This window comes from Canis lupus, chromosome 2, assembly GCF_048164855.1.
Source record: "Canis lupus baileyi chromosome 2, mCanLup2.hap1, whole genome shotgun sequence".
In the NCBI taxonomy this organism is placed as follows: domain Eukaryota; kingdom Metazoa; phylum Chordata; class Mammalia; order Carnivora; family Canidae; genus Canis; species Canis lupus.
Window position 1 is genome coordinate 86,861,925 of NC_132839.1, and position 26,939 is coordinate 86,888,863.

The 26,939-nt window shown below is 47.8% G+C and overlaps 1 protein-coding gene across 2 annotated transcripts in view; it reads left to right on the forward strand.

Annotated features, from left to right (window-relative positions):
- The window catches only part of CCDC149 (coiled-coil domain containing 149), a 102,691-nt gene that overhangs the window by 61,688 nt on the left and 14,064 nt on the right, over positions 1-26,939 (forward strand). The window contains exons 5-11 of one of the 2 annotated variants that reach the window (XM_072808924.1): positions 6,691-6,807; positions 7,598-7,770; positions 8,500-8,572; positions 9,971-10,055; positions 12,083-12,227; positions 20,955-21,031; positions 22,438-22,470. In XM_072808924.1, the coding sequence (XP_072665025.1) occupies positions 6,691-6,807; positions 7,598-7,770; positions 8,500-8,572; positions 9,971-10,055; positions 12,083-12,227; positions 20,955-21,031; positions 22,438-22,470 (703 nt within the window). The remainder of the gene's footprint in view (positions 1-6,690; positions 6,808-7,597; positions 7,771-8,499; positions 8,573-9,970; positions 10,056-12,082; positions 12,228-20,954; positions 21,032-22,437; positions 22,471-26,939) is intronic. The other variant, XM_072808933.1, reaches the window with a different exon arrangement.

Below are 26,939 nucleotides of genomic sequence, written 5' to 3' on the forward strand. Positions count from 1 at the left end.
AGCTGCAAAGAAAGCCTACGTCTTCTTGGAGAACACCGAAGTAATCGTGAAGAGGATGTCGCAGAAAGGCCATGGATGAGGCCCCATAGAGAAATGGGGACATATTGGTGACTAGGGTGAGGGCCTTCCTTGTTCTGAAGTAGTCAAGAACTTGGCTGAGTTGTGTTTGAGTCCGTTGTCTTAAGGAGAGCAGAGCTGACGAGCAAGGAAATTTGATACTTAGCTGAGGAGATCTCTAAGCAGAGTGTTGGCCGCGTGGCTTGGTTTCTCCTGATTTGCGTGTAGAATTCAAGGGAGAAATGATTTGAAGGTGGAATTGTTAAGCCAAAAGGACCCAGAACGTAAAGATTTGGACAGTCCTCAGCCTATCTGTATTGCCAAAAGATAAAATAAAATAAAAATGAGACCACCAAGGGTATGGCCAGGTGACCATCTGATAAGGAAGTTAAGTATTGACCAGCCAGCGCAGGCACAAGCCAGGTGCTTTCTTCAAGACAACGGAAGGGTGAACACGAAGGCAAATCTGAGATCACCAAGAGTGCCTGGGGTCACGGCAGTCTACACCTGGCTACAAAGGATGAGGCCACCCAGAATTGCAGGGCCAGCAGAGAGCCACTGTGGGGCTGTCCCACCAAGTCACAGGGGTGAGGTTGCCACCCATCGTGGGTCCGAAGGCAGAACATGGAGCCGGAGAGCATTACTCGTGAGCCTTAAAGTTTGACGTTGCTTGCTCTGTTAGGTTTTGGACGTACCTAGGACCCATCACTCCCTTTTCCCCCCCATTTCTCCCTTTTGGAGTGGGAATGTCTACCCTGTGCCTGTCCCTCCTTTGTCCTGTGGAAGCACATAGCTTGTCTGGTTTCCTAGGTTCCCAGCTGGAGGGGTTTGCCTCAGGACGAATCATACCTGGGGCCTCACCCGTATCTGATTTAGATGCTATTTCAATGGGCTTTGGAGTCAATGCTCGAATGAGTTAAGACTTTGAAGGCTATTGAGGCGGAGTGACTATATTATGTGAGAAGAACATGAATTTTCGGGGGCCAGGGTGGAATGTTAGAGACTGAATATTTGTGCACCGTCCCCCAAGTTCGTGTGTTGAGATCCTAACCTCCAAAGGGACGGTATTAGGAGGTGGGGCTTCTGCAAACTGATTGGGGTCAGGAGGGTGGAGCTGACATGAATGGGATCAGCGTCCTTATAAAAGAGGCTCCGACAGCTCTGTCATCATCTCCACCGCCCGAGGACACCGCAAGACGATGGCCATCTGTGAACCAGGAAGCAGACACCCAGGCTGCCAGCACCTTGATCGGGGGCTTCCAGCCTCTAGAGCTACGAGAAAGAGATGCTGGTGTTTACAAGCCGCCCGGTCTATGGCAATCTGTTACGGCAGCCTGCACGGATTAAGACAATCCTCCTTTTCAAAAAAACAGGTGTCACCTGGGGCCCAGCAAGGTTAGATGACTTGCCAAGGTTGCACGAGTGGGATTAGCGGCATCGGGATCTGAACACAGGTAACACCTGGGACTAGCAGCCTTTCCTGCCTCTGGCTACCTGTCACTGACTGCGTGGGGGGGGAGGTTGCGGTGGGGAGTGGGGGGTCAGGCAATGAAGAGCGGGGAAGGAGAGGATGTGGAGGGCTGCGGGGTGAAGCCTGAGGAGAGACGTGGAGAGGAGGGAGTCATTCCGACTGCCCCCCCCCTCCCCCGCCACGGAGGACCAGTTTGGATAGGGCCTCGGCAGAGGAGGAGGCGGGCTCCATCGGCAGGGTACGGGAAGGGCACCCAAGAGCCATTCAGCCACGTGGTTTCGTGGCCGCGTCCCTCAGCCACATCCCAGCTGCAGCTGCTCCTCATCCATGAGCTGACGACTCACACCCATAATTCATTCATAAACTTTTATTTCCATCTAAATCAGCAAAGGAATATATCCATCGGTGGCATGCGTGCGCCGTGCAGGGCAATGATCCGCTTCTCGGGCTGCCACCGGGAGGCTGGCCGTGGAGTTTTGACGGCCCCGCGTGGGGGATTAAGTGGCCCGAGCAGTTGCTTCATGGTCACTTCCAAGGCATGAGATCAACCTCATTGCCCGCCGTCTACAGATGAGGTTGGCTCCGGAGTTGCACGTCCTCTGGCTCGGAAGAAAGACTGGACATCCCCAGTGGGCCACTCACATGGAGAGCGGCCGTGATGGCCATGCTAACAGTGCTCGTGATCCTAAGAGTGCTCGTGATCCTAACAGTGCTCGTGATCCTGGCAGTGGTGGTGATCCTAAGAGTGGTGGTGATCTTAACAGTGCTTGTGATCCTGGCAGTGGTCGTGATAGCAGCCGACAGTGCACACAGTGTGTGTTCCAGGGGCTGCGCTGAGTATTGCAGAAAAATCCCATCCTCTCTCAGGATTAGGTCCTGATGTCAGCATGTGAGAGGCAGACACTTGTGTCTGGCCACAGTACCCCCCCACCCTTGATGGTCCCTTAAATTATCCATAAAGTTCAGGGCCCGTGGCATTTATGTTCCCGATCAGGGTTGTATGTATAATAAGAACAATGTGACTGTGTCTAGATGTTTCATCAGCCCCTCGCCCACACCCGTCTGTCCGGGACACTGAAAGCAGGGGTGGGTAGTGACCCAACTTAAAACATTTTGCTTGCTCATCCTCTCTTCTCCATCTCTCTCTTCCTCCTCTTTTCTCTCCTCCACCCACCCCCTGCCAAGCAACGGATATTTGAACCCCTGATGTTCACTTAGTGGGACGCCTGGGTGGCTCAGCATTTGGGTCTCTGCCTTTGGCTCGGGTCATGATCCCAGGGTCTGGGATCGAGTCCCACATCGGGCTCCCTGCAGGGAGCCTGCTTCTCCCTCTGCCTATGTCTCTGCTTCTCTCTCTCTCTGTCTGTCTCTCTCTCTGTCTCTCACGGATAAATAAATCTTTAAAAATAAATAAATGCTCACTTGGAGCCACTCCACTCCTTGTCACTTCACACTTACAGCAATCCCCCCACCACCACCCTCCGCACGGGAAGCCATACTGTTACTGCTTCCATGGAAGATACTGCAGCTCAGAGAAGTTCAGGCACGTGCAAGGTTGCACAGCTAGCAGACCGTGGAGCCGGGACGCAGACCCCCCAACTAAGGCAGACTCCAGAACCTTCGAGGCTGTTACCCTGGAGGGCAGGAGAACTCTTTCTGCGCCATCCCTGCTGCAACCCCCTTCCTCGGGCCCTTTCAGCTTGGTTGCACTTGAATTTCAGACCAACTAACGATCCAGCTCTGACCAGTTTGGGCCTCACTTTTAAAAATAAATGTTTCAACCAGTCCAGCCCTGCAATTTAATAGGCAATATTGTATGCATATTAAACACCAAATGATTGTTAACATATTTATTGAAGCTTAACAGGCATCCGGCATATAAAAGATGACTCTCTTATATGGCTGTCAGACCTCAATAAACATGTTTAATAATTAATTGGCGTTAAGCAAACATAATTGTGTGATTCTAAATTAGGTGTTCAGTGAAGCGTACTGTGCATGGAAAACCACAGCGGTGTTTTATTACTTCAAGTCCAGGCCGTCAGTCTGGCTTTCTGCGTGTCAAGAGAAGCGCCCCCCACGTCAAAGTTCCACGCCGTGTCAAAGGCCTCCTGATGCCTCCTGCCAAAAAAGGCACAAGCCCTTTTGTTCCTAGACCTTGAGATCTGAGAAGTGTTTCTCATTTGCTTTGCTGTTTGTCTTGGGGTTCTGAGAGTTCTGAGCTGAGAAACTGTGCGATGTGAACGATGTTTTCCCATATCCGCCTTGAGCTGAATGAACCAGCCCCGCCGTCAACTCCATCGCCCCCAGCACAGGTGATTCGCGGGATCCGCTACAGTTCTGCTCTCAATTCTCCACAAACAGCGAATGAATAAATACTGAACCATCGCTCCCAAGGGGAGATGCCAGACTAGGTTCCTCTGAGCCCCTGGGCACAATACTTTTTTTTTTTTAATCAATTCACACATAACTTTGTTTTATGTATGTTTCCATGTAAAGCCATCGTACTTCATCCGTACCGTTGATTCTTCAGCATTGAACGCAGGGCCCGCAGCGTTGGAGCTCGCACTCCTGACGCATGTTCTCCAGCAGGCACCTCACAGCTCACAGCCTTCTTGTGCCTGGGAACATGAGATAGCACGTCGGCACTGTGCATGTTTTTTTTTTTTTTTATTTAAATTCAGTTAGCCCACATACAGTACATCATCAATTTCAGTTTTTCATTCATCAGTTGCATATAGCACCCAGTAAAATACCAACAAAAAGCACAAAAGCATGAACCAACAAGGCACCAAGAAGATCATGAAAGGGACACTCATTTGCAGCATGAGAACTGAAACGGGAAGGCAAACCGTCACCTTGTTCTACTTCAGCGGGGAACGCTGCTGACGGATGATTTCTGTTTTTTGGCACCTCTCTACTTACCAGCCGGCACGTGCCTGCCTGTGGTGCACAAGTGCCACAAACATTGATTTTGAGAGTGTGAATAATTTTGCTGGTAGGTAAATTCACAAATTTATATGTATAAATATACGGGATCCTTGTGCAATGATCAGCTTCCATGATGCACAGCCACCTGTAGACCTAAGCATCATACATCCTTGGCCGGCCCTTAGTACAAGCTGCTCAGAACGTTGTCTGCTAGGGACGCCTGGGTGGCTCAGCGGTTGAGCATCTGCCTTTGGCTCAGGGCGTGACCCCGGGGTCCTGGGATCCAGTCCCACATCGGACTCCCTGTGTGGAGCCTCCTTCTCTCTCTGCCTGTGTCTCTCATGGATAAATAAATAAAATCTAAAAAAAAAAAAAAAAAAAAAAAAAGGACATTGTCTACTTAATGTCCGTGATGCTTTAGCTCATAGTAGGTGTACAATAAACATTGGTCACGTTCAATGGCGTGGTTTTCCAATAAGGACTGAAAATAGATGTCGTTTGAAAATGCTCTTTGCTTTCCTTTAGGTACCGTTGTTTTCTATGTTTCCTGCTGGTATTTATTGTCTCAATCTAGTTAATATTCTCCCTTGGACTTTAACTTTCTACCTGCCCCTAAATCCTTTAGAAACTTGAAAATCCATTTTCTTAATGACCACAAACCCCTTAAGATCCATGCTGCAACAAGGAGGCCTCACGGGCTGGGTTGTAAAACACCCTGTCCCCAGGATGTCATCCGTCTATGAAGCCTGTCCACACACACCCTACAGGGAGGTGGGGGGAATCAGGCTTACGGCCTTTTCAGAAGAAGCATCAGGAAGCATCAGAAAAAGTCACCCTCATGGCAACCCATTTGGCACCGAGGTAGGCCCCTAATGGGTGTTCTGGTACCTTCAGATCTTCCAGGGATCACAGTTTCCATCCTGGCCCTACCAGAAAGCTTAGAGCCACATGTGGAGCTAGGCTCCAGGGCCTGGGGCAGCTCTAGGTTCTGCAGGGATCCTTTGGAAAATTATATTTTGAAGACTGGAATTTTATCCATAGGCATTTTTAAAAGTATTTTACTTATTTATCCATGAGAGACACAGAGAGAGAGGGAGAGAGAGAGAGGCAGAGACACAGGTAGAGAGAGGAGCAGGCTCCCTGCGGGGAGCCCGATGCAGGACTCGATCCCAGGACCCCAGGATCATGCCCTGAGCCCAAGGCAGATGCTTAACCGCTGAGCCACCCAGGTGCCCCTTATCCATTGGCATTTTGAAACATAAATAAAAGTCTGTTGTGAAACCTGTGTGTGTTTATTTGAGAAGTTAGAACATAAAGGACAGAGCGGAGAACATACACGGTCTCACTGTCACCGAAACACACACATTCAAACATTTTGTCGTATCAGGTCATTTTTTTCTTCTGTGCACGGGTTCTTAGTATAATTTCAATTATACTGCAAATGAAAGTTAGTCTTCTGCTTTTTGTTCCCTGCTTAGCATGCTATCATAAGCATGTTCTGTGTTATTACACAGTTCATCACCCTTATTTCCAACAGCTGCAAACCAGCCCGTTGATTGATTGCGCGACAGTTTGCTAGCCGTCCCACTCTAGTTAGACGTTGTCTCTCGGTTGTTTTAGCTCTTTCTGGAAACGAGAGTACAATCTACTTTTTCCTTTTTCCTAAAGCTAGTGCATGTCTGGGATTGTTGCTAGCCCAGGTTGTCAGAAGCAGGGCTATTGGATCAATGGTGGGGACGTTTTTTGTTTTTTTTGTTTTTTTTGTTTTTTTTTTTTTGGTGGGGACATTTTAAAGGCCCTTGATGATACAACCTCATCGTTAAGTGTGTGGGAACATGTCCATCTTACCAGACGCCTCCCAAAATTGTGCTACCATTTTGTAATCTTCGCTGAGTGTAAAAGAAACCCAGAGTTTTTCCCTCACTGTGGCAGTGCTACAAAGGACCTCCACCTTCAAAGGCCCAGGCCTGCGTTCCCGTGAGATGTACACTGTGATTGCGCACATGGAGGGGTACACGAGTGTGTGTACAAACTACAATATATGTTACATTTAACTTTTTTTAAATTCATGATATTGGCAATAAATTTCTCTGTCTTACGCCTTTCCTTAGTATTTCTTGAAAAGTCTTACCTTCCAGAACTTTCTGCCTAATAGGCTCGGGGTTTTGTTTGGATCTATTCATTTTAACTCTCTCTCTCTCTTTTCCTTTTTCTACAAATGGAAAATGCAGCTCTTGAGGATGACAATTGCCAAGCAGAGGCTCGGAGACGAAGAAATCGGCGTGCGGCACTTTGCAGCTCATGAGCGTGAAGACTTGGTTCAGCAGCTGGAGACAGCTAAGGAACAGGTGACTGGTAACATCTGCAAAGAGTGGGGGATGTGTGTGTGCAGTGGGACTGCAGCCCCGGTTCCCAGAGAGGGTGAGGTGCCTGGGATGCTGGTCAGAGGCAGGAGGAGGGTCTAAGCCGAATGCTTTGACTTTCTCAGGGCTCTGCTGGTTCCCAGGCCGCCTCTTGTGGTTCTTGCCTCCAGTGAGTCCGCTCTCCTACGTTGGGTGCCGTGGTTCTGGACCCAAGAAACATCCCCCCTACTCGGGATAGACAAGGAAGGAACCAAATGTGGCAAACTAGCCTTAATTTGCAAGTTTGCTGAAGTGCTGGGTGATGCTTTTTAGGCAAAATCTCAGCGGGTCCAGAGGCCTAGTTAGGGAACAAGGAAGAGAGCCTAGACCTCATTTTCCTTCTTTCCCTAATTGGTTTTGAAACACAGAACAAGATTTCTGGGTCTGGAGGAGCTTGAGAAAGTTTGCGCGTGTAAGACACCGGCTGCTCTTCCCAGTGTCTGGATTTGTCTCCTGGGGCCTCTGGCTTTGGGGCATGCTGCAGTTGGGATGGGATTGGTTCTGATGCTTCCAGAACCGATACTGGACCCACCCTACCCTGGACGTAATGAGCGTCTGGCAGAAAGTTGCTCCCTTCCTTAAGCTGTGATCCAGTGTGTGGTGCTTGCGGTTTTATAGCATGCGGGTGGTATTAATATGCCTTGTAAAAGTCAGTCAACCAAGCAGAAGGCTCTATCTCTGGCCATAAAATGACGTCTGAAGAACATCTTAAGTAAGGACACTTCCTTGGTTGCAGATTGAGTCTTTGGAGCATGACCTGCAGGCCTCTGTGGATGAGCTCCAGGATGTTAAGGAAGAACGATCTTCCTACCAGGACAAAGTGGAGAGGCTCAACCAGGAGCTGAACCACATCCTGGGTGGCCATGAGAACCGGATCATTGACGTGGACGCACTGTGTATGGAGAACAGGCAAGTGGCCAGGCCCAGGCGGGCACTGCGGCCGAATGCTGGCTGGGACCTCCCTGCAGCCCGATTCCCATTTGCCTTCCAGTGAGAGTCCCAACGCTGAAATGGTGGCATTAATGTCACCTACCAGTTGTGAAAGTCCGAAAAGAAGCCCCACACACCTACCCGCCTGCGTACCTTCCCCTTTCTCTCTCCCCCGACCCTCCCCACCCTCCAGGTGGGCAAGAAGGGGAGGGAGCCAGCGACAGCCGCTAGGTATTGCTATCAAGGAGAGGGAAAAGAATAAGAAAATAAATTGAGAAACTCCCCTAGCTGTGTCTTTTCCCCGAGGCAAATTTCAGTGTGTGCGTGCCCATGTGTGCCCGCGTGTGAGTGTGTGTGTGTCTAATTTAATGTTATGTCTGGTGTCGCCTCTTCCAGCCTGCCTTCCCAGTGGAATCCTCTTAATGAGAATTATGTGAAAACTGTGTTGCTGTCCCTCAGGGGATCTGTGCAGAAGGCTGTTCTAAAGTGGGGTTTCTGTGATTTGGGCATATTTGACCTTGATCGCATCCATTTAAGAAAAGGTCACAAAGATGCACTTTTCTCCTCCTCTGCTGGTGGTGAGGAGGCATTCTGTGTACACGATGGCTCTGGAGGCGTGCCGTTTTCTTTTTTTTCCGGCTCCTGCTTGCGTGTCTGTATTTTTGTGTCGCTCCCAAACCCTTCTGAGGTGTATGTTTTCTTTTCCAGGTACCTTCAAGAGCGGTTAAAGCAACTCCACGAAGAGGTCAACCTCTTGAAGTCAAACATCGCCAAGTACAAGGTAGAGAATCCCGACGATGCTGGCAGTGATTCACCGTGATACGTCTAAATGCCATCCTATTTTAATTCCCTGTCGTGTGCCAAAGACATCTGAGTGCTTGCCTGCCCTCCCAGATAGAGTAAAGAGCTTTAACGTGGGTAGCCAGGGAGAGTTAAACCCAAAACAACGAGCGCAACAAAAATAGCCTCTGCAAGAGCCCCCCGTTGCCGTTACCTGGACGGGGCCGCGTGACAGCCTCGGTCCACGCAGACTTAGGTTCCTCACCTGCTTTTCGATGCAGTGTCCTGTCATCTGACACTATCTGTCTCATAATCACCCATGAGAAAATGGTTTCTGAGCAAAGGGAAGCGACCAAGATGGGGGAATCGCAACCTAAGCGAGGATGTTCACGTCACACTGAAAGGACAGAGTGTTTAAATTCTCCCACTGTTGTTTAGACTAATTCCAGCACCATTAGTCTGATAATATCTATTTCTGCAGATGTTCGTTGTGAGCGTTATAATTAGAAACATCTCCTGGGCTTCTCTGCTTTGAAAATAGATTGATTTCTCTTCCTGAGGGTGCACTTGTACAGCAGTCTAGATGCTTGGGAGAACCTTCTCATTTTCCTGGCTTTCAACGTTAGCTTTTTGCTCAGAAGCCTCTGTGCTCCTCTTCCTTTTCCACGCTGTGGGGGCCACACTCTACGCTAGTCTATATATATATACGCATGGAGCCAAAGAAGAATACGGCTTTTGAAGTTGTATAATTAATACATACATTTAAAAAATGTGTGTATGCATTCGTTTAACAGCCTTTATTTGGCTTTTCAATATGCCAAGCACTGGGTATACAGGGCGTTATCAATTTTAACGTGAGGGCCCGCGATAGGAATGGCACTCGGGTGGCACACGTGCACCTCCGAATCTTGAGTCCGTGGCAGCCGTCTTCACCGGCCAGGACTTTTTCCAGCCCAGACACCGGAAGCCTTCCAAAGGCCAATAACGATCTTTTGGCATTGGTGAATGAAAGTAGACCCGTTCTCCCTCTCATGCCTATTCAGGAGGGGTTTCCATAACTAGTGACTTCACACATTAGATGGAGTTCTTGCTTCAGGCTTGATTTAATTTAATGAATACACATCGAGTGCCTTTTATATATAGGAGAAGGTAATTGCTGTCATTCTGCTGGGCACCAACTTTAAAAACAAAACAAAACCCACAAAACTCTCTACCAGGTCCATAAATTTCATGACTCTTTGACAGGCACTCGGAATTTTAAAAGTTGGGTCAGCATTGGGGTTTGCCAAGGGTTCCCATGAGCCAGATGGGGGGGGAACGCGTCTCCTACAAGTAGGTATTTTTCTATTATTTGGCTTTTTTTGATAGAGGTTTGTATTTTCTCCCCATGCTGCTGTAGAATGCTCTCGAGCGACGGAAGAACTCCAAAGGCCAGAGTAAATCTAGCAGCAGTGCGCTGACTGGAGTCCTGTCTGCAAAGCAAGGTAGGGTGTGTCCTCTGGAGGGACCTCTTATGACCACAGAACGCAGGGGATCTGGGCCCACAGCTCTGTTTGTGGATTGGGATCCAAGGTGATTCTTAGAACAGCCCTTCCCAAACCTCTGCCTGCATCAGCATTGCCTGGAGGGCTTGTTTTAAAACACAGATTACTGCCCTCCCTCCACACCCCGCAGAGTTTTCGATTTAGTAGGTCTAGTGGGGCCCCCAGAGAATATGCATTTCTGCAAAGTTCCCAGGGTCCCTGCTGCCGGTTCTGGGATCCTGCTTTGAGAACCGCTGCATTAGATGTGTCTCTAATAACGGGACCCCATTCACATCTGTTCCCCTATACTGCGCTCTTCCTTCAGGAATGCTTTCCCTGCTCTGACCCCGGCTTTAGCATCCCTGAGTACATGCTCCAACCTCGTCGAGTTTCTCCTTCTTCTGGCCTCTGTGACCAGAATAGAAAAGTCTCACAGCTGCTGAAATCATTTTATCATGGAACATGTGCCTTTTTCAAAGAAGCTTTTATTGATTGCAATTCTGTTCCTCCTCCTTGTCGATTCTGATGAAAAATAATGATCTTCCAGGAACAGTCCAGGGGAATAAATAGCAGAGAGCTTGCTTCTGACACTTAATATTTGGGAATTCAGTTCTCGACGTAAGCCTCAGGTTGAACATGCCCGACTGGCCCACTTTCGGGTTGTCGGCTGTGCAGACCAGCAACGATCATATGGCAGTCTTAATCAGGGCTGGAGTGGCTAGGAAAAATAAAAGTGCTGAGTCTCCAGCCAACCTGATAACCAAAGCACTTTTCCAAGCAACTTCTGTTTTTCCACTAAAAAAAAAAAAAAAAAAAGAATACCCTAGAATTGTTTTTAAACAGAAAACTACAATATTCACAGAAATGTGAAGTGGCCCATGTGAGTTTTAGCTCTGAACACCCTTGATGGCCAAACATCTTTGGAGGGCGAGGCCCAGTCTTATCATGGGTGTGGGGAATGCTGGCCACACTCAGTCGCCACAGCAGAGCCATATGCCTGGCTCAGCCTTTCTGGAAGACCTCTGGCAACTTCTTTTGAAAAACCTTGAACTCATCCCCTTTGAGCAGCAAGAAGTAATTACAGATGTATGAAAGCATACGGCTTCAAGAAAGCTCTTCCTATATTAGAGCCACCAAAAAAAAAAAAATCGTAGGAAAGAACATAAATGTCCAGCAGGAATTAAATAAATTATTGTATATCTACATATGGGCTACCAAGCTGCCATTACATCTTACGTGTTAGAAGATATTAAGGATGGAGGAATAGGGTTAAGTGAAAGAAGAAGAGCTTTTTCCCATTCTAGAAGAAAAATGTATGAATCGGTGTATCTACATGTAGGCATATAGAAAATGATCAGAGATACAGTGAGGGATTTTATTTTTTTTTGTCTGGTAGGAGTACAAGTGGTATCTTTTTTTGTGGTGACTCTTAATTTCTAAAAACATGCAGACACAAAACATATTTTGCATTTGAAATAACGTCCCGTGTGATCTCGCCGTCCACTGAGCATACCACTCCGTAGGAAACCACCCCAAAGGAGCTCAGGACCAGAGTTATTGATATTTGCATGGCTGTGTGACCTTCAGCTAATGTTTTTAATCCATCACCACCTTGCTTTCCTGTTCATGAAATGGGAATAAATAATACTTCCCCGGTGGGTTTTTCTTTAAATTGGGGGCCTCAGATGAGTTAGTTTGGAAGTGTTTTGAAAGGGCAAAATACTAGACAAATGCAAAAGATTCTTATCACCTTAAAAAAATTGCCAATAAAAGTCCATGAGACTTTCTTTGTGTCTGCTCAACCCTCACAATGAATTTTATTTTGTTTTACTTTTGACACCTGAAACGGAGTCTGCAATATAACATCATAGCATTCAGAAGCTGGGAGCCTCTCCCAGCTTCATTATCCAGGACAAACAGACACTGGTTTGCATTCCAGTGTTCCCGAAGGACTTAACACTGAGCTGCAAACTTTATATTCCCCCTAGTTCAAGATCTGTTATCTGAGGATCATGGGTGCAGTCTCCCGGCTACTCCACAGTCCATTTCTGATCTGAAGTCTCTGGCAACAGCCCTGCTGGAGACGATCCACGAGAAAAACATGGTCATCCAGCACCAGAGGCAGACCAACAAGTAGGTGGCTGCACCCTTGGGGGGTGGGGTGGGCGGGAGAGATGTGGGAGGCTGGCTGCTGGCCGTGGGTGGCAGCCGGGTGGGACTGCAGGCCTTTGGGGAGGGGAGGGCAGCCCTTAGGTGTGGAAGGAAGCTTCCTCAACTGGAATGACGTGTCTGCATCACAACAGTATCTTAGCGGTTCTCCAGAGTCGGGTGGGGGCACACTACCAGCCATTGCACACTGAGCACTCCCTCTGAGCCTATTACACACAGCTTTGACAGTACAACTGCGCGGGTAACTCGCCCTACCTCCCCTGCAGGTCCCCTCGTGGGGGGGTACCCCTCAGGGCCACTGTAACCTATGGCATGACGTTGAGGGGTCCTGTCTAGCAGGAACGCCAAGCATCAACTTCCACGGGCACTTGGGCCTAGGAGGGAGTGTCATGTCTCTTCCAGAGAAGCGAAAGAGGTGGTGTGATGGAACCATTGAAATACAGGCTCTCCCTTGCTTTTTATAAGTATAGTGACAAGGTGGGGCAAATTCCCCTGAGTTATAGGAACAGTGTGAGACACGGGCAAAATTGGAGGTGTTCAGAGCATGGTGAATAGGCAGTAAGAGCAACAGACGCTGCAAACAGGGCTTGGCTTTGAGGACAAGCGACCACACTCTGAAGGGCCCCGCACTTGGTCCAATAGTCTTGAGATGCTTAGTCATTTTTTAACAAGGCGGGCTGCATTTTCATTTCACCGGGGCCCCCCCCAAATTACGTGGCCGATCCCACTTCTAACACCTCCACACAGAACCAACAGGAAGGCGCAGAACACAGGAGCAGGCACTGAGAAGCTGGGCTTCCAGGAGGAGGGGAGGGATGTGGGATCAGCTGAGCTTCCAGGAGGAGGGGAGGGATGCGGGATCGGTGTCCTGGCGGCAGGCAGGGGGGCGGGGGGGGGCTGGAAGATGATGGAGAGTATTGTAAAAACCAAGAAGAAAAAAGAGAAGCCGGGAGTGAAGGGCAGATGGCCGGGGATGAAGATACCCGTACAGGAAGGCGGAGAGCAGTGGAGGGAGTCTGGCAATCTCAGCGGGATGACGGGGTAATTTATTGACAGAAGTTTTCAGAAATTCTTTTAAAAGAAAACCCGAACCAAGGAATGAAACGGGCAGGTGCTAAAATGCAGATACTCCTCAGGGGAGGGAGAAGAAATGGAAATCTCCCCAGAATAGGTACGAGGTCTATTTTATCCAGGCGGACTCCCCCGCAGCCGGTGGTGTTCCGCATGAGCCTTCTCTGTCCTCGCTGACTCCCTCTGAAGCACCCACTGGGGCTCTTTGAAACCTTCGCGGGCCTTCTAAGCCCCAGTGGGTTCCCAGCAGGTAACCTCGGCTTCTGGTTTACTGAGAAAATAGACGCTCTGCACCATGAGCCCCCAGAATGACTCTCCCCTCGAACCCGGGCCCTCCACCCTCCCCTCCTGTCTCCGGGAGACACCCTGGGCCCCCAGCCTGGCGGGCCCCACCCCTTCCCTCCTCTGGGCCTGGCTGCCCTGTGAGCACCTCTTCCCACCTGCTCACCCCACCCCTCCTCTGGCCCCTGCTCTTCCCCCAGAAAGCACACGGAGCTCCCCGGACCCCCAAAGCCTTTGCCCAGCCGTGCAGCTCCCCCCCTGAATTCCGCTCACCCAGAATCTCTGTGAACAAGAGGGCCACCTTTGCTGCTTCAGCAGCCACCCCCTCAAAGTGTGTTGGGGGGGGGGTCACACACTTCTGTGTCAGAATCACTTGGAGGCACTGGTTTTGAAATGCAGATTCGGTGAGGGGCGGGGGCGGAGGGGGGGTAGGTTCTGGAAGGAATGTCGGGGTTCTTGGATCTGAGCAAGCCCCAAGGGATGCTGTGCACAGGAAAGAAAGACCACCCCCCGCTTCAACACCTCCCAAGACCTCTTCCCAAATTTTCCACAGCAGTTTTCCTTCGGGGGTCCCCAGTACCCCCAAACCCCACTTTCTGAGTCTGTTCCTTTTACAGCTTCTCTGCCTCCCAGCTCCCGTCTTGCACTCACCTCCTTGGATTCCTCTGACTTTCTCCTCACCCCCTTGATTCCCTCCACACCTCTCACTTCCACCCCAGGTCTCCGCAGGTCTCCTGCTCTCCTTACCCCGCTGGGGGTGTCGGGGGGGCTTCATTCCCCCCATCTTTGCCTCTCACTCTCTGCAGGCTCTCCTCACAGCTCTTGTCCCACCTCGCCATCCAGAGCAGGACCCACATTTCCAACTGCTAGGTTGACGGGTTCCACATCCCTTTGGCCCTTCACATTTCAAGGAATATAGACCTCGGGGCCGTCCATTCCTCAGTACGTTTTAAGACCCTTCACAGTGCTTGTGCCCTTTGACCCACAGGCTGTGCATCTAGGAACTTATCCTAAAGGAAAAGCTCAGTGGGATGCCCTCAGATTCATACATACGGGGTTCACCATGGATTCGTTTATAAGAGGGAGGAGAAAACAGCAACAGCCCAAATGTTTTTATTTGCATTTTATTTTATTTTGAGAGAGGGAGACTACAGGACCGCAGAGGGAGAGGGAGAGGATCTCAAGCAGACTCTGCGCTGAGTACAGAGCCTGACTCGGGGCTCCATCTCACGACCCTGAGATCATGACCTGAGCCACAATCAAGAGTCGGATGCTTAACTGAGTGAGCCACCCAGGCACTGCCCCCCTGAATGTTTTTAAGTTGGAGACTGGTTAAGATCATAGTAAATCCATAAGATAGAATATTGTGCCCCCATTTGAAGTATGATTCGAAGAATATTTAATGGGTGGGCCCTGCCCACCATCAGAATCACTGTTCTCTCCCAGTGGGGAGGATGGTGCTGAGCCCACATGGGTGCTTATGATTATTTAATGAATGGATTATCTAATCCTTTTTCTTGCTCCCTTAATACACTTTATGGTTTTCATGGATTTGGTATTTATTTCAGGTCCTTGTCGTGGGCCTTCAGTGTATACCGCCTCCCCGCCCCCTCTGCTTTGTCACCCCTTCTTCCTTGGGGAGACCCCCTCCTCATCAACCCTCCAACCTCAGACCCCGGGCCCTCCACCACTGCCCACCCCAGCGCTCTCACACCTGCCCGCCAGCTATAGTTCGGAGCACGGCACAAACCTCCCCTCAAAAGCTGGACTTGACTTTTTTGTTTGTTTCAAGTTTTTTCTTTAAATTCTAGGCAGTTAACATGTAGTGTGATACTGGTTTCAGGGAAAAGCTGGACTGTTAAAGCAGAGTCCTGCTCAGTACCCCCAGGCCGTCAGCCCGACGCTCCTGCCTCTCCAGACAGACTGAGTTCCTAACGCGTTCCTGCCATAACCCTCTGTGACCAGCACACCCGTAGCTACGTTCCATGGGCTCTCACCTTCTGTTTAAAAAAAAACAGACATGCTCGTTATACTAGGATTAATTTTGTTTGTTTTTGTTTGTTTGTTTGCTTGCTTTTGTTTTTTTCAGGTTTAATTTTGTTGTAATGCACCCTGTCCTTTGTAACTCCTATTTAATAATTTTGTAGCATCTCATGGTTCACATTTTAAAATGTTAAACGATGTGTCTCTAAATTACTACCATCTCTCAGCCATCCAATTCCCCTTCCTGGAAGGAACCCCCATTCCTTACTTATGTATCTGTTTGCAAGGATGCATATGTAAGTAAATGTGTAATACGTTTACCCAGACATATATAAATACTCGTGTATGTTTATATAAGTATAGATATTCTTTTTTCTCTTCCTTCCTCCCTTCCTCTCTTTCTTTCTTTCTTTCTTTCTTTCTTTCTTTCTTTCTTTCTTTCCTTTTTACAAGTGATAGCTGGTATTCATTAAAAAAAAAAAAGTCGTTTCACTGTTCTGCACCTTTCTTTTTCTCTCCATAATGATAGATCTTAAAGATTGCTTCACATCAGTACATAAAGTACCTAATGTGCCATTTTTAATACTTAGGAGGCCTTTGGTTTCACACTTTCAATAAATGTTTTATTTGGGGGCATGTAAAAAAACTAATTATACAACAAACGGAGCGGGGGCTAGGAATAGAATCTGGATCCCGTCTGCTTGCTGTGATTCCCCTTGACTTAGCCTTTTGTAACTAAGATAATGCAGTAGTTTTATTGTGGAGCATTCCGTGAGAGAATGGAGGTATCCTGTTCTGTAGGCCTGTGCTCCCCCTACTGGCTTTCCCCTGCCTGACAGTCACCCCTCCCTCCCCCAACACACACCTTGGGAAGCCCAAATGGGAGCCATCTTGAAGAACTGGTGAATCCACATTCGACTTTATATTTTGTGAGGATTTTCAATTAATAGGCATTTTCCTGGAGGTACTCATCACCAGAGAGTTGGCAGTTGTCTTACTTCTGCTAAAGAAGGGATGAGGTTACTGTGACTTATCAACAGGTAGCTTGGAAGTTCATGATCTTGGTAGCAGCATGAGCTGCCATGGATCAGAGCAGAGATGCAAAAGAAGGCCACCTGGGGTGGAGGTGGTGGCAGGGAAGAGCCACAGTCCCTTCTTCTTTAGGATGGGCCCTCCCCCAAGGACCCTCACTCAGGGGTTTCTGCTCCCCGTGTTGTCTGGGGAGCAGGAAGTAGACACACGGTGGTGGCCAGCTCCTGGGTTAGGTTGGCCTTTGCAGATCCCCAATGACATTGTTACTATCAGAAACTACTACTAAACACCTATCTGGAGGCCTGATGTCTTGAGGATTTTCCTAGACTCCTGGGTAGACATGGGCTGAAATCCCTCCTAAAACAAACCATAGCTAAATAAAAACCTTATCTTAAAATCTCCCCCATCCTACAAAAAAAAAAAAAAAAAAATCCTCTCTCAAACCTGTTTATGCCTCAAGCTACTGCCCTAGCTGTCTCCTCCGATTCCCTGCTGAACTCCTTGAAGAGTCATCTGTATTCACTGCTTACAGTTGCTCCGAGTCTCCTTCTCTCAACCCTGTCGCTTGGATTCTGGATTTCACCCCCTCCACTGTCCTAAAACATCTCTCTCAAGGGTCAGGCACATCTTCTAGGTGGACTTCTTTCATCCCATGTGACCACTTTCCAGAATGAGACGATATTGACCCCACCCCACCTGGATCTCTCTCCCCTTGGCTTCCAGGCACATGTTGCCCGGCTCTCCTCTTCCCTGGCCAGCTGTGCCTCTCTAGTCTTTTCTTGCCTTTCACAGGAGATACTCCAGGGCCCAGTTCTGCTGACTTCTCACACTGTGCCGGTGAGCAGACCTACCCCCAGCCTCTATGCTCACCTCTGCACTCCCAGACTTTCCTTCGGCCACGAGGCCAGCTGTCAGATGCCTCATCTCCCTCCGTGTTATTACTCCATTCGGTTGACTTCCCACGTCCCCACTGGCTTGTTTTGAGCTGACTTGGACATTACTGTGCGGACTGGCCTTTCTGCTTCTTACTCATACTCATTCCGGTCCATTCTGTACTCTGCATCGAGAATACTTCCCCTAAGCTTCATTATGCTGCTTCTGTGCAGGTTTTACTTCCAATATCTCACTGTTGCCAGTGTCTAAAAATCTCACCATTCTCAATTTGGCAACAAGATCATTCATGATCTGGGTCCTTAAAAACCACTCTGGATTCATCTTTCATTTACTTCGCTCCCACTCTGTGCTTCTGCTGAAGTATTTGTGCACTTCCAGGCCGACGTTTTGATTCTGGCCTCCCCCTCCACTCCCCAGCCGTGTCACCCTGGGCGAGTTAGTTGACTTCTCTGAATCCCCGTTCTCTCATCTATAACCTAAGCACATTAAGGGCTCCCTCATCAGTTGTTGCAAGGGGCAAGGGAGATAATACCTGTGCAGTGCTTAGAGTAATACCTGCGAGAGAGCAAGTGATGGAGAAATAGTATTCCTACCTTGGACAGGCTCTGTACATGCGTGTGTCTCTTTGTGTGTACGTCTGTCTCCCACTGGACTTTTAGTCCCTCCAGCACAGGGACACAGGCTGCTTCTGTTCGCTGTCCCCTACAGCCTCAATATTTGGGTGTTGCATTGGTCAGACTGAGCCCACTGGACTCTATTCCTCATCTACTGCCTTCCTCAGTGCATATTGCCATCTCCCTCGGCTGCACCACACCTCGTTCAGTGCACCACCTGCCATGTTTGTTCCATGTCTGAAGCCAATCAAGAAGAGCCTTTTTGTCATTTGAGGAATCTTGGGTCATATCACAGGGCAGCGGGGCTGCATCTGTATTTCCAACTGTGAACAGTTTTTAAAGAGTACTCGCTCCAGACACAAGAATGCTTGTGTAAATTAAAATGCCATTATGAGATGTTGGTTAAGACCATGCACTTTGGTGGGAAATTGAGTTGTAGGTTCAAATCCAGACTCATCACCAGCTGAGTTCTGCTTGTGACTCTGGTCAAGTTAACTGATTTCTGTGCCTCTGTGTCCCAATGAGAGGAGTGGAGTAGATTGTGGAGTAGAGAGGAGTGGAGGAGAGGACTGAGGGTTGGCAAAAGACACAGCTTAGAGGTCAACTGTGTGCCTTTGGGCAGTTTACTTAACCTCTCTGTTCTTTAGGGTCCGCATTTGTAAAAAAAAAAAAAAAAAGAGGATAATAATACAACATGCACTGCAGGGTTTTTGTCAGGTCAGATGAGCTCACGTAAGCTCAGCAGGTGTTCAGCGTGGGCTCAGACTCATAGCCAGGACCCAGGAAAGATTAGTTTCGCTGTTCATGCTAACAGTAGTGTGGTTGCTATTGTTTTAGATAATGTTATTGCTACTATTATTGCTAGCACAACTCCCATTGGGTCCATTTTATTACCTCCAGCTCTGTATCAGATGCCTGTGTAAGGCCAAAGAGAGCAGTCACCACTGACAGACAGGCAGGTCCCTCAAAGTACGGGACACCAGCAAGTTCACCTCAGTCCATTCCTGAGAGACAGGGCTCTGTTGTCTGGGAATATCGGGAAAAAAAAAACAAAAAACAAAAAAAACCCCAAATGTCTCTTCACCACGCCTCCAGACGTTGCTCTGATGGCATCCTTCAGCATACACAGAGGAGTTAAGCCTTATCTTTTGTTTCCAAGAGGCAGCCACATACAGATGATCTGATCTCGTTAAGAAACAGGCATCAACTTGAACTCTGCTGTGATTGCATCTCAAACCTATCAGCTGGTGAAAAGGGAGCTCGGATCAGAAGGTCTGAGCAAAATATTGAAAGCGAGATTACGAGGAATGGTGTTTATTGAAGGGTCAGAGACATGAAAGCAGAATAGACCCAACAAATAGGGTGAAAATTGAAAGTAATTGATAAAGTCTATGCAGAATTTAAGACTTAAGGAAAAGCCTAAGTGAAGAAAACCACATATAGTAATGTCAGAGTTTTCTGGGAACTCAAAGGGAATATTAATTAAGATGCTGCAAGTCAATTCAGGTAAAATAAGGATGAATCCAAAGCCATATATATATGTGCAGATATATACATATTCATGTCTCTGTGTGTATGTGGGTGTGTGCAGCTATCTCTGGAATATAAAGAGAGGTAGGAGAACAATTCTGGCTTCTGATTTCTCTCGCTGAAAGGAATTGAAACGTTGCTATTAAGGTGATTTCCACGTCATTTTAGCACGGCAGCACCAAGAAAATCCCCCAAATACTATAAAGACTGGTTTTTCAATTTCCAGGCCAAAGGAAAATGATTGAAGTTTTAGATGACTATGAAATCATTTCCCAGCCATGTTTAATTTTGTGTAGCGTGGAAGAGGGGAAATACCTGCCCACGTTTATGTCTTTCCATGCATACAAAGTTTGGCTTCCAAGTAGTAAACAGTATAATCTTTTCGGACACACGTTCTAGAAATAATATGCCACAACGTGTCAGAATGGTCGCCTTGGAAATCGGTGTAATTCTTCTAGCGATCCTGCAATTGCTGGAAGTTCTTTGGAAATGCCTGTTTCTTCATTCTTTCCATAGATAATTGCAAGCCTTGAGAAAAGGAAAGCCGTTTTCTTTAATCAAGTATATTTATTGAGCACCTACTGTCAACCAGGCATCCTGCTAGGTATCAAGGATGTGGAGATCAGTAAGACACAGGTTAGGTCTAAGTAGGCAGATCTTATTATTTTATTGACTCAACACCATGTTACCAAGCATGTTCGCCCATCTTATTTGTTAGACTTGGTTCTTTCCAGAACTCAGATCTACCCTCAAAGAATCAGGTGTGATACTACTAAGGGTATTCAAAATGAATTATAATTTTTTAAAAAGATTTTATTCATTTATTCGTGAGAGACACAAAGAGAGAGGCAGAGACACAGGCAGAGGGAGGAGCAGGCTCCTTGCAGGGAGCTGGATGCGGAACTCGATTCCAAGACCCCAGGATCACAACATGAGCCAAAGGCAGATGCTGAACCACTGAGCCACCCAGGTGCCCCATCAATTATAGTTGTTAGCAATGAGCAACTCGAAATTGCATAAGACATTTGGGCAATGATGGAATAATTGTTTAGCTTCCCCACCGTTGTGGGAAAGGACTCACTTGAATGGCAACTTTAATATTTTTTAATCATTCACTTTATATTTTCATGTGTACTCTCAATAGTGTGTGTGTAATATATTATATATCGTACATATATATTCTTTGCACATGCACACACACTGTGCTTTCTACATACACCTTAAATCTCAAAACCTTTTCTCTGAGATGCTCATTTGTCTGTTGCCATTTTCTCCCATTTTCCAGAATCCTAGGGAATCGGGTGGCTGAACTGGAGAAAAAATTAAGAACTCTGGAAGTTTCTGGTTTGTGGAGTCTTCCAGGTAAGCCGACTTTGTGAAAGTTATTTTCCTTTTTTTTTTTTTTTTTTACGTAAGCCCTCACATAATTATCCTTTTATTTGAAGATCATTACTGAGAAATTTATAAGCACTTTAAACTTGGAAGCCATCAATTTTGAGGAAATCAGAAAAACTCAGTAAATACGCAAGTTTTCATCTGTGAAACAATGACGTCTTGCTGGCCTAAATTCAGAAATTGTCATTGTCTATGTGTACGTTTTATTCTTCACCTTTGCAAGTATAGTAAATTGTTTCATTTTTTTTACCCATAGGTATCTTAAAAAGACTTGTTCGTTTGAATTATCATCCCTAAAATTGAATATAAGAATGTGCAGAGATTTGTTCAATTTACTTATCAGTCCTAAAAATGAATATAAGAACTGACAAAAATGTGCTCTATTTAATTATCATTCCCCAAAAATGAATGAATCACACCTAAAAATAAATATGCTGACAAAAGTTTGTTCTATTATCATTCCTAAAAATGACTGTAAAAATGAGTTTAAGAACCTTCCTCCCCCCTCTCTGCCCCTACCCCATTTTATGCAGCTCTAAAAATCAAAATTCCCTTTGGAGATTTTTTTTTTCCTGCAGTTGTACATGTTGTGAGGAAACTCTGCTGTTTCGCTTTAATTAGCTATATTTATCCTAATAAATACCCCCTTTATGAGACCCCCCCCCAGCCTCTATTCCCCTTCTCTTTACACTCTCCAGAAACTTGTATTTATCATTCTCCACCCCCTCCCTTTCCCTGGAAGCAGGATTGTACATATATTTTTAGTTACTTAACCTTTCTGCACAAACCAGCCTCCTCTACCCTTGAATCATATCAGTTGCTGCCCTGTTGTAATGTTCGAGAAATGAAAATTGCCATAGGGACATGGACAACAACAGGTTTTCTTAATGTAAATCTGAATAGCTGCCTTAGGTTGCCTGCAAGTGCATTTCATAAATTGGAAGTTTTAACAGAGATTCCTTGAACTTGATGTCAAAAGACCTAACAGAACTAATTAGTGGCAAGTGCCATTCTGGGGATTTGAATGATCCATTTTGCACGAGAACCTTTTGATGCCGTTAAAACCTTATCTTCTTTGAAGGCCTTTCTTTTTATTGCATTGAATTTCAACACAGTCAGGCAAATTTATCGTTTATTTGTGCAGTCAGATTGCTATTTCTGTGCATGTACTGGAGTTTTGATTTTTTTCCCCCTTCTCCAAATGACTTAGTGAAATTTCACGATGTTTTATTTCTACAATTTATGTAAAAAGATGGAAGTTGAATAAGTAAAGGAACGCTGAGAATTTCCTCTCTCTGGTGTTGTTTGGTCTGGGTTGGAATGGCTATTATGCATTAACAATTCTTTCTTTCCTCCTTTTTTGCTGCCTGAAGGCCTGAGCTACAATGTTTCAGTAGGATTCGGGAGTATGTTCTGTTTAAAATATTTGTGTTTGTGGCTAATATCAGCAGTGCATTAATGTCATCCCTGCATGTAAATAAATAGAAATGCATTCTCTATGTATCATTGCACTTTTCTGATTAGAACAGTCAATTGAAATAGAGAATTCAATTAGTACCCGGCAAATATTAAATGGTAAAATGAGCTTTGAGGGACCTGGCTAAATCGATTTTATGCCACGGCCGAGTTTGTTTTAGTACCTGGCCTCCACACAGACACGAAGTGGGGGGACAGGAAAAACAGTGGGGCCTCCCCAGATGTCACGACAAGGCATCGCCTTGTGACATTTTTAAACCACAGAGGGAAATAGTAAGGGAAGGGCCTCTTGCCATATAAATCCAATCAGCCCCTTCCATCCGCTCATTGGTTCCTGGTCCCCATTTAACCTACCGAGTAGTGGAGCAAGGGGAAGCAAGGGGCAGCGTGTGCTTTCCTCCTCCCTCCCCTTCTCCACCTCCACCTCCTTCTCATCCTTTCCTCCACCTTTCTCTTTTTCTTCCATTTTTCTTCCTCTTCCTCCTCTTCCTCTTCCTCTCCCCACATAGAAGCCATATCAGTTGCAACCCCCGGAGGGGAATGAGTCCCAGTAATTTTAGAGAATTGCTAGCTTTCTCTTACTTATGAGCATCTTGAAAGGATCAGTGTTGTCTTTAACAAATCAGTCCATCAGTGTGTTGAAACCTTTTTTTTAAAAAAAAAAAAAAGATTTTATTTATTTGAGAGAGAGAGAGAGAGAAAGCACAAGCAGGGGGAGCAGGAGAGGGAGAATCAGGCTCCCCGGGGCAGGAAGCGTGATGCGGGACTTGATCCCAGGACCCTGTCTGTGATCATGACCAGAGCTAAAGGCAGATGCTTAACCGACTGAGGCACCCAGGCACCCCTATTGATACCTTTTTGAGCATCAACTTTGTGAATTCGGTTCTGCACCAGGGATTCTAGTCACGCCCCTTGCCTCCTCTAAGAATCCAGAGTCCCGCTAGGGAAGTGAGATGCGTACACATGTAGCAGTGACAAGAAAGCAGAAAGTGATGCATAATTAAGTGCCGAGTGATGAAGGCATTGGTGTGTGAGTGAAGAATGTGAAGTCATCGAATGTCAGACCTGGAAGGATGTGGAGAGCCAAGAGTTCCAGGACGGCCAGCACTTGGTGTATATTATGGAACACCCATTGCCGCGCCAGTGGCAGGCATCGCTAATCAATCACACGGCCCTTGCATGCTGCTTACACATGTGGCCCTCAGAACAGACGTCCCCACTGGTTTTCCAGGAAGCCACCTCCTGGCTAGAGTTGACACGTGAGAGCAAACATTTCCCCTTCCCTGATCTAGTCTAACCCTCTCATTTCAGATGAAAAAGAACCAAGGCTTGGGAAATGAGAGGGTACCGAAGGCTGCAGGGGCTGGTATTGGACTCAGGTGTTTCCACCTGTGCTGGGAACCGCAGTTCAGAGAAGAGAGGAATGGGAGGGGGGGCGGTGAGGTCAGTTGGGGACTGGTTTCCAAAGCAAGATGGACTGGAGAAGACGGATTCAGAAGCCAGAAGAGTCTCCCCTGAGACTCCGAGGGGCAGCGGTGAAGTCGGCCTTCCTCCGAGACAGAACTGCTGCTGGACTTCAAGTGTACAAGGACTATTCTTTGGATCTCTTCTCCCTCCCTTTTCAGTCTCAGCCAACAAATACGTGGTTCTCCACGTTGTTCGATAGGGTTGGGGAGAATTTGTGATCTTGCTGGGAAACAGGCAAGTTTGACAAGTGTCCCAGCCCGCGTGGAGAAGTCATCTGGACAGCAGAGCATAATCCAGACTGCTTAATCGGTTCCCAGGAGGTGGGAAGGCATGGGCTCCTGTGAGAAATCAGGGTGCTGGGTGGGGGGGCAACCGACCTGGTCCCCTAGGAGGGAATGACACCCCTCCCCCCAGCCTCAGTTTCCCCAGCCCTTTGCTAGCCTCTGTAGGGAGGGTGGTGCTTGGGGGCTCTGACGGGAGGTTTCCTGGATGTGCTCCTGCTCCAAAAAGAAACCCTCAAAGCCAGGAAAAAAAAAAAAAAAAAAAAAAAACCTGGCAAGAGCAGAGCCTGGCTCTTCGAGTTTTTCATTTTAATTCTCTCTTCTCCACTCTAAGCATCAGCCTGAGGAGGAAAATGTGCAATTTTGAAAGTGCTTGGTACATTTGGGAGGAGGGGAGGAGGGGAGGAGGGATGCTGTGTTACAGGGAGCCAGGAGGGCTTCCAGGCACTCAGGCGCCAGCAAGTGGAGGGGCTGCGGCTTGACTCCGTGTGGGCCACCTCGCCCCACCCCTCCTCGTCCAGGCCCAGGCACCACAATGAAACAGTGAGACGGCACATTATCGGGTTGGAGCTCATGTCCCTCAGCATAGATGGAAGCCAGACTGAGCAACAGCGGGGCAGGCTTCTGGGGAGGCCTGCAGATCCTTTCAGCACTTGCAAGAAGGATCAAATCTTACCATTTTACCTTCGGGTTAGGACATGATCTCTCCAGGCAGGAATTCCGGGAAGTGCTTATCCTCTCCCTGCCCGCCCCCCACTGTGATGGGCCACGGAGTGGCTTCGCTCCCCTTCTGCTTGTCGCTCCCTCTTGGAGAGGCTGGTGCTGGTCCTGCGTTTCGGCGGAGCCCTTGTGCCACGGATGATGCTCTGCGACTGGAGAGGCCCACGGAGGCCTGGCACCCTGGAGAACCCCTCATGACAGGAAGGGCTGAGGGCCTCCCGTAGGGCCACCTTCGCACTCGGCTGAGGCCGGCTCCCGGCTCTGCCCGTAATTCTGATTCCTGGGCCACCAGGGCAGAGCGGACTCGGAGGGCTGGCCGGGACACAGAGGGGCAGCATGTGTCTCTTCCTGCAGGAACAGCCTATCTGCTAGGGAAAGGTGCCTCAAGAAATGGAATCTTCCCTGACTTGGGGACAGCAGCAGTTGCCTTGATGGAGGGAAAGGAAAGAAGTCCACCCTGAGACATCTGCTGCGGGGTCCCAGGAACCCTGAAAGTGTTCCCAGCTGGTCCTTGCAGTACGAAGGGAGACCTGGAGACCTGATGGCGTGTATTTCTTCCTGAGAGCCTCTTAGCAATATCCCAGCCTGTAGATCTAGTTCTCTTTGGGACACTTCTCCAGACTGCGTCCTTAAAGATTTCGGGGTTTTTTTCTATGTAAGATAGTAGCTGTGCCAGTGGAGAGCTTCAGGATTGGCTCCCGCCAGACTTCTCTTCTGGGATGACCCTCGGCAGAAACCAGAGGGCTCTTTCTGCTTAAAAAAAGCACCTTTGCCCACCACGACATCAGGAGTCCCAAGAATCCATCACCTATTTATTCAGATGTTCACCGGCTATTTATTAAGCACCTACTGTATGCCAAACTCTCTCCTACAGTCTTGGAAATGAAGTTCCCTAATGGGAAGACAGTATTGTAAGCAGACTGAGGGCTCAGAGGTATGGTCCGAGGTCTACCTGGTTCTCTGAAGGAGGATTCTTTAGAACCCTGTAGAGTTCTGTAGAGATGCAGAAATACCATTCTCTCTACAGAAATACCATTCTGTGTCTGCTGAATCTGAAACAGGGTAACATCACAAAGCTTTGGGGTCGCCGATCTGAGCCCCAGAGAGGTTTAGTGGCTTGGCTTTAGAAAAGGTCATGCTCAGAGTTGGACAGCTAAGGCTGAAGCACAGACTGGGACCACAGAACAGGGGGGTTTCGTTTTCGGCACTGCCGTTGCCACCAAGAGAATAACCAGGCCTGTGGACAGAAGTCTGGGATCAGATCCGCTTGTTGTGCTCTCCTGACCCCTGGGCAACATCCCTTCATGTCCACGTGTTTTGTGTCTGTGTGTCTGTATTCACGATGCCCGTGTTTCAAAGCCATGCTTCCCTGCTCCTGGCTTCCAGAACTTGCCATGGCCCCAAGAGTAGAGGCATAACAGTCTTTCCCTCAACCCCTCTGTCCACTTGCAAGCTTCATACAGATAAAAGGGTTTGGCTGGAACGGGACTCTATGTTCTAACAATGTGGGGAAACCTGATACCACCTGCCTTATGACAGAGTCAGTACTCGGTCTAAATGACCACAGTGGATTAAACTGAAGGTAGTGTATATGGCAGTGCTGTCTACACTGTAACAGAATAATTTCAAAATATGTGTATTGAGCACTAATGAAGTGCTTAAATGCTTTCCCTGGATCAGTTCACTTCATCACCACCGCCCAACGAGGTGGGCGCTGCCCATTTTACAGATGAGGACTCTGAGGCCAGGTGGCTTGCAGGAGGTCAGCCCACTAGCAGGCGATGGAGTCCAGAACACAAACCCCATAGAGTGGCCCCAAAACCCATATTCTGAAACACTCTGCTGTGGTTAGGCCTGTTGTCATCTCACCCAGATCAAAGCCACTCAGTTTTGAGCCAGCCTAACAGGCTGCCCCGTAATGATGGCATTCG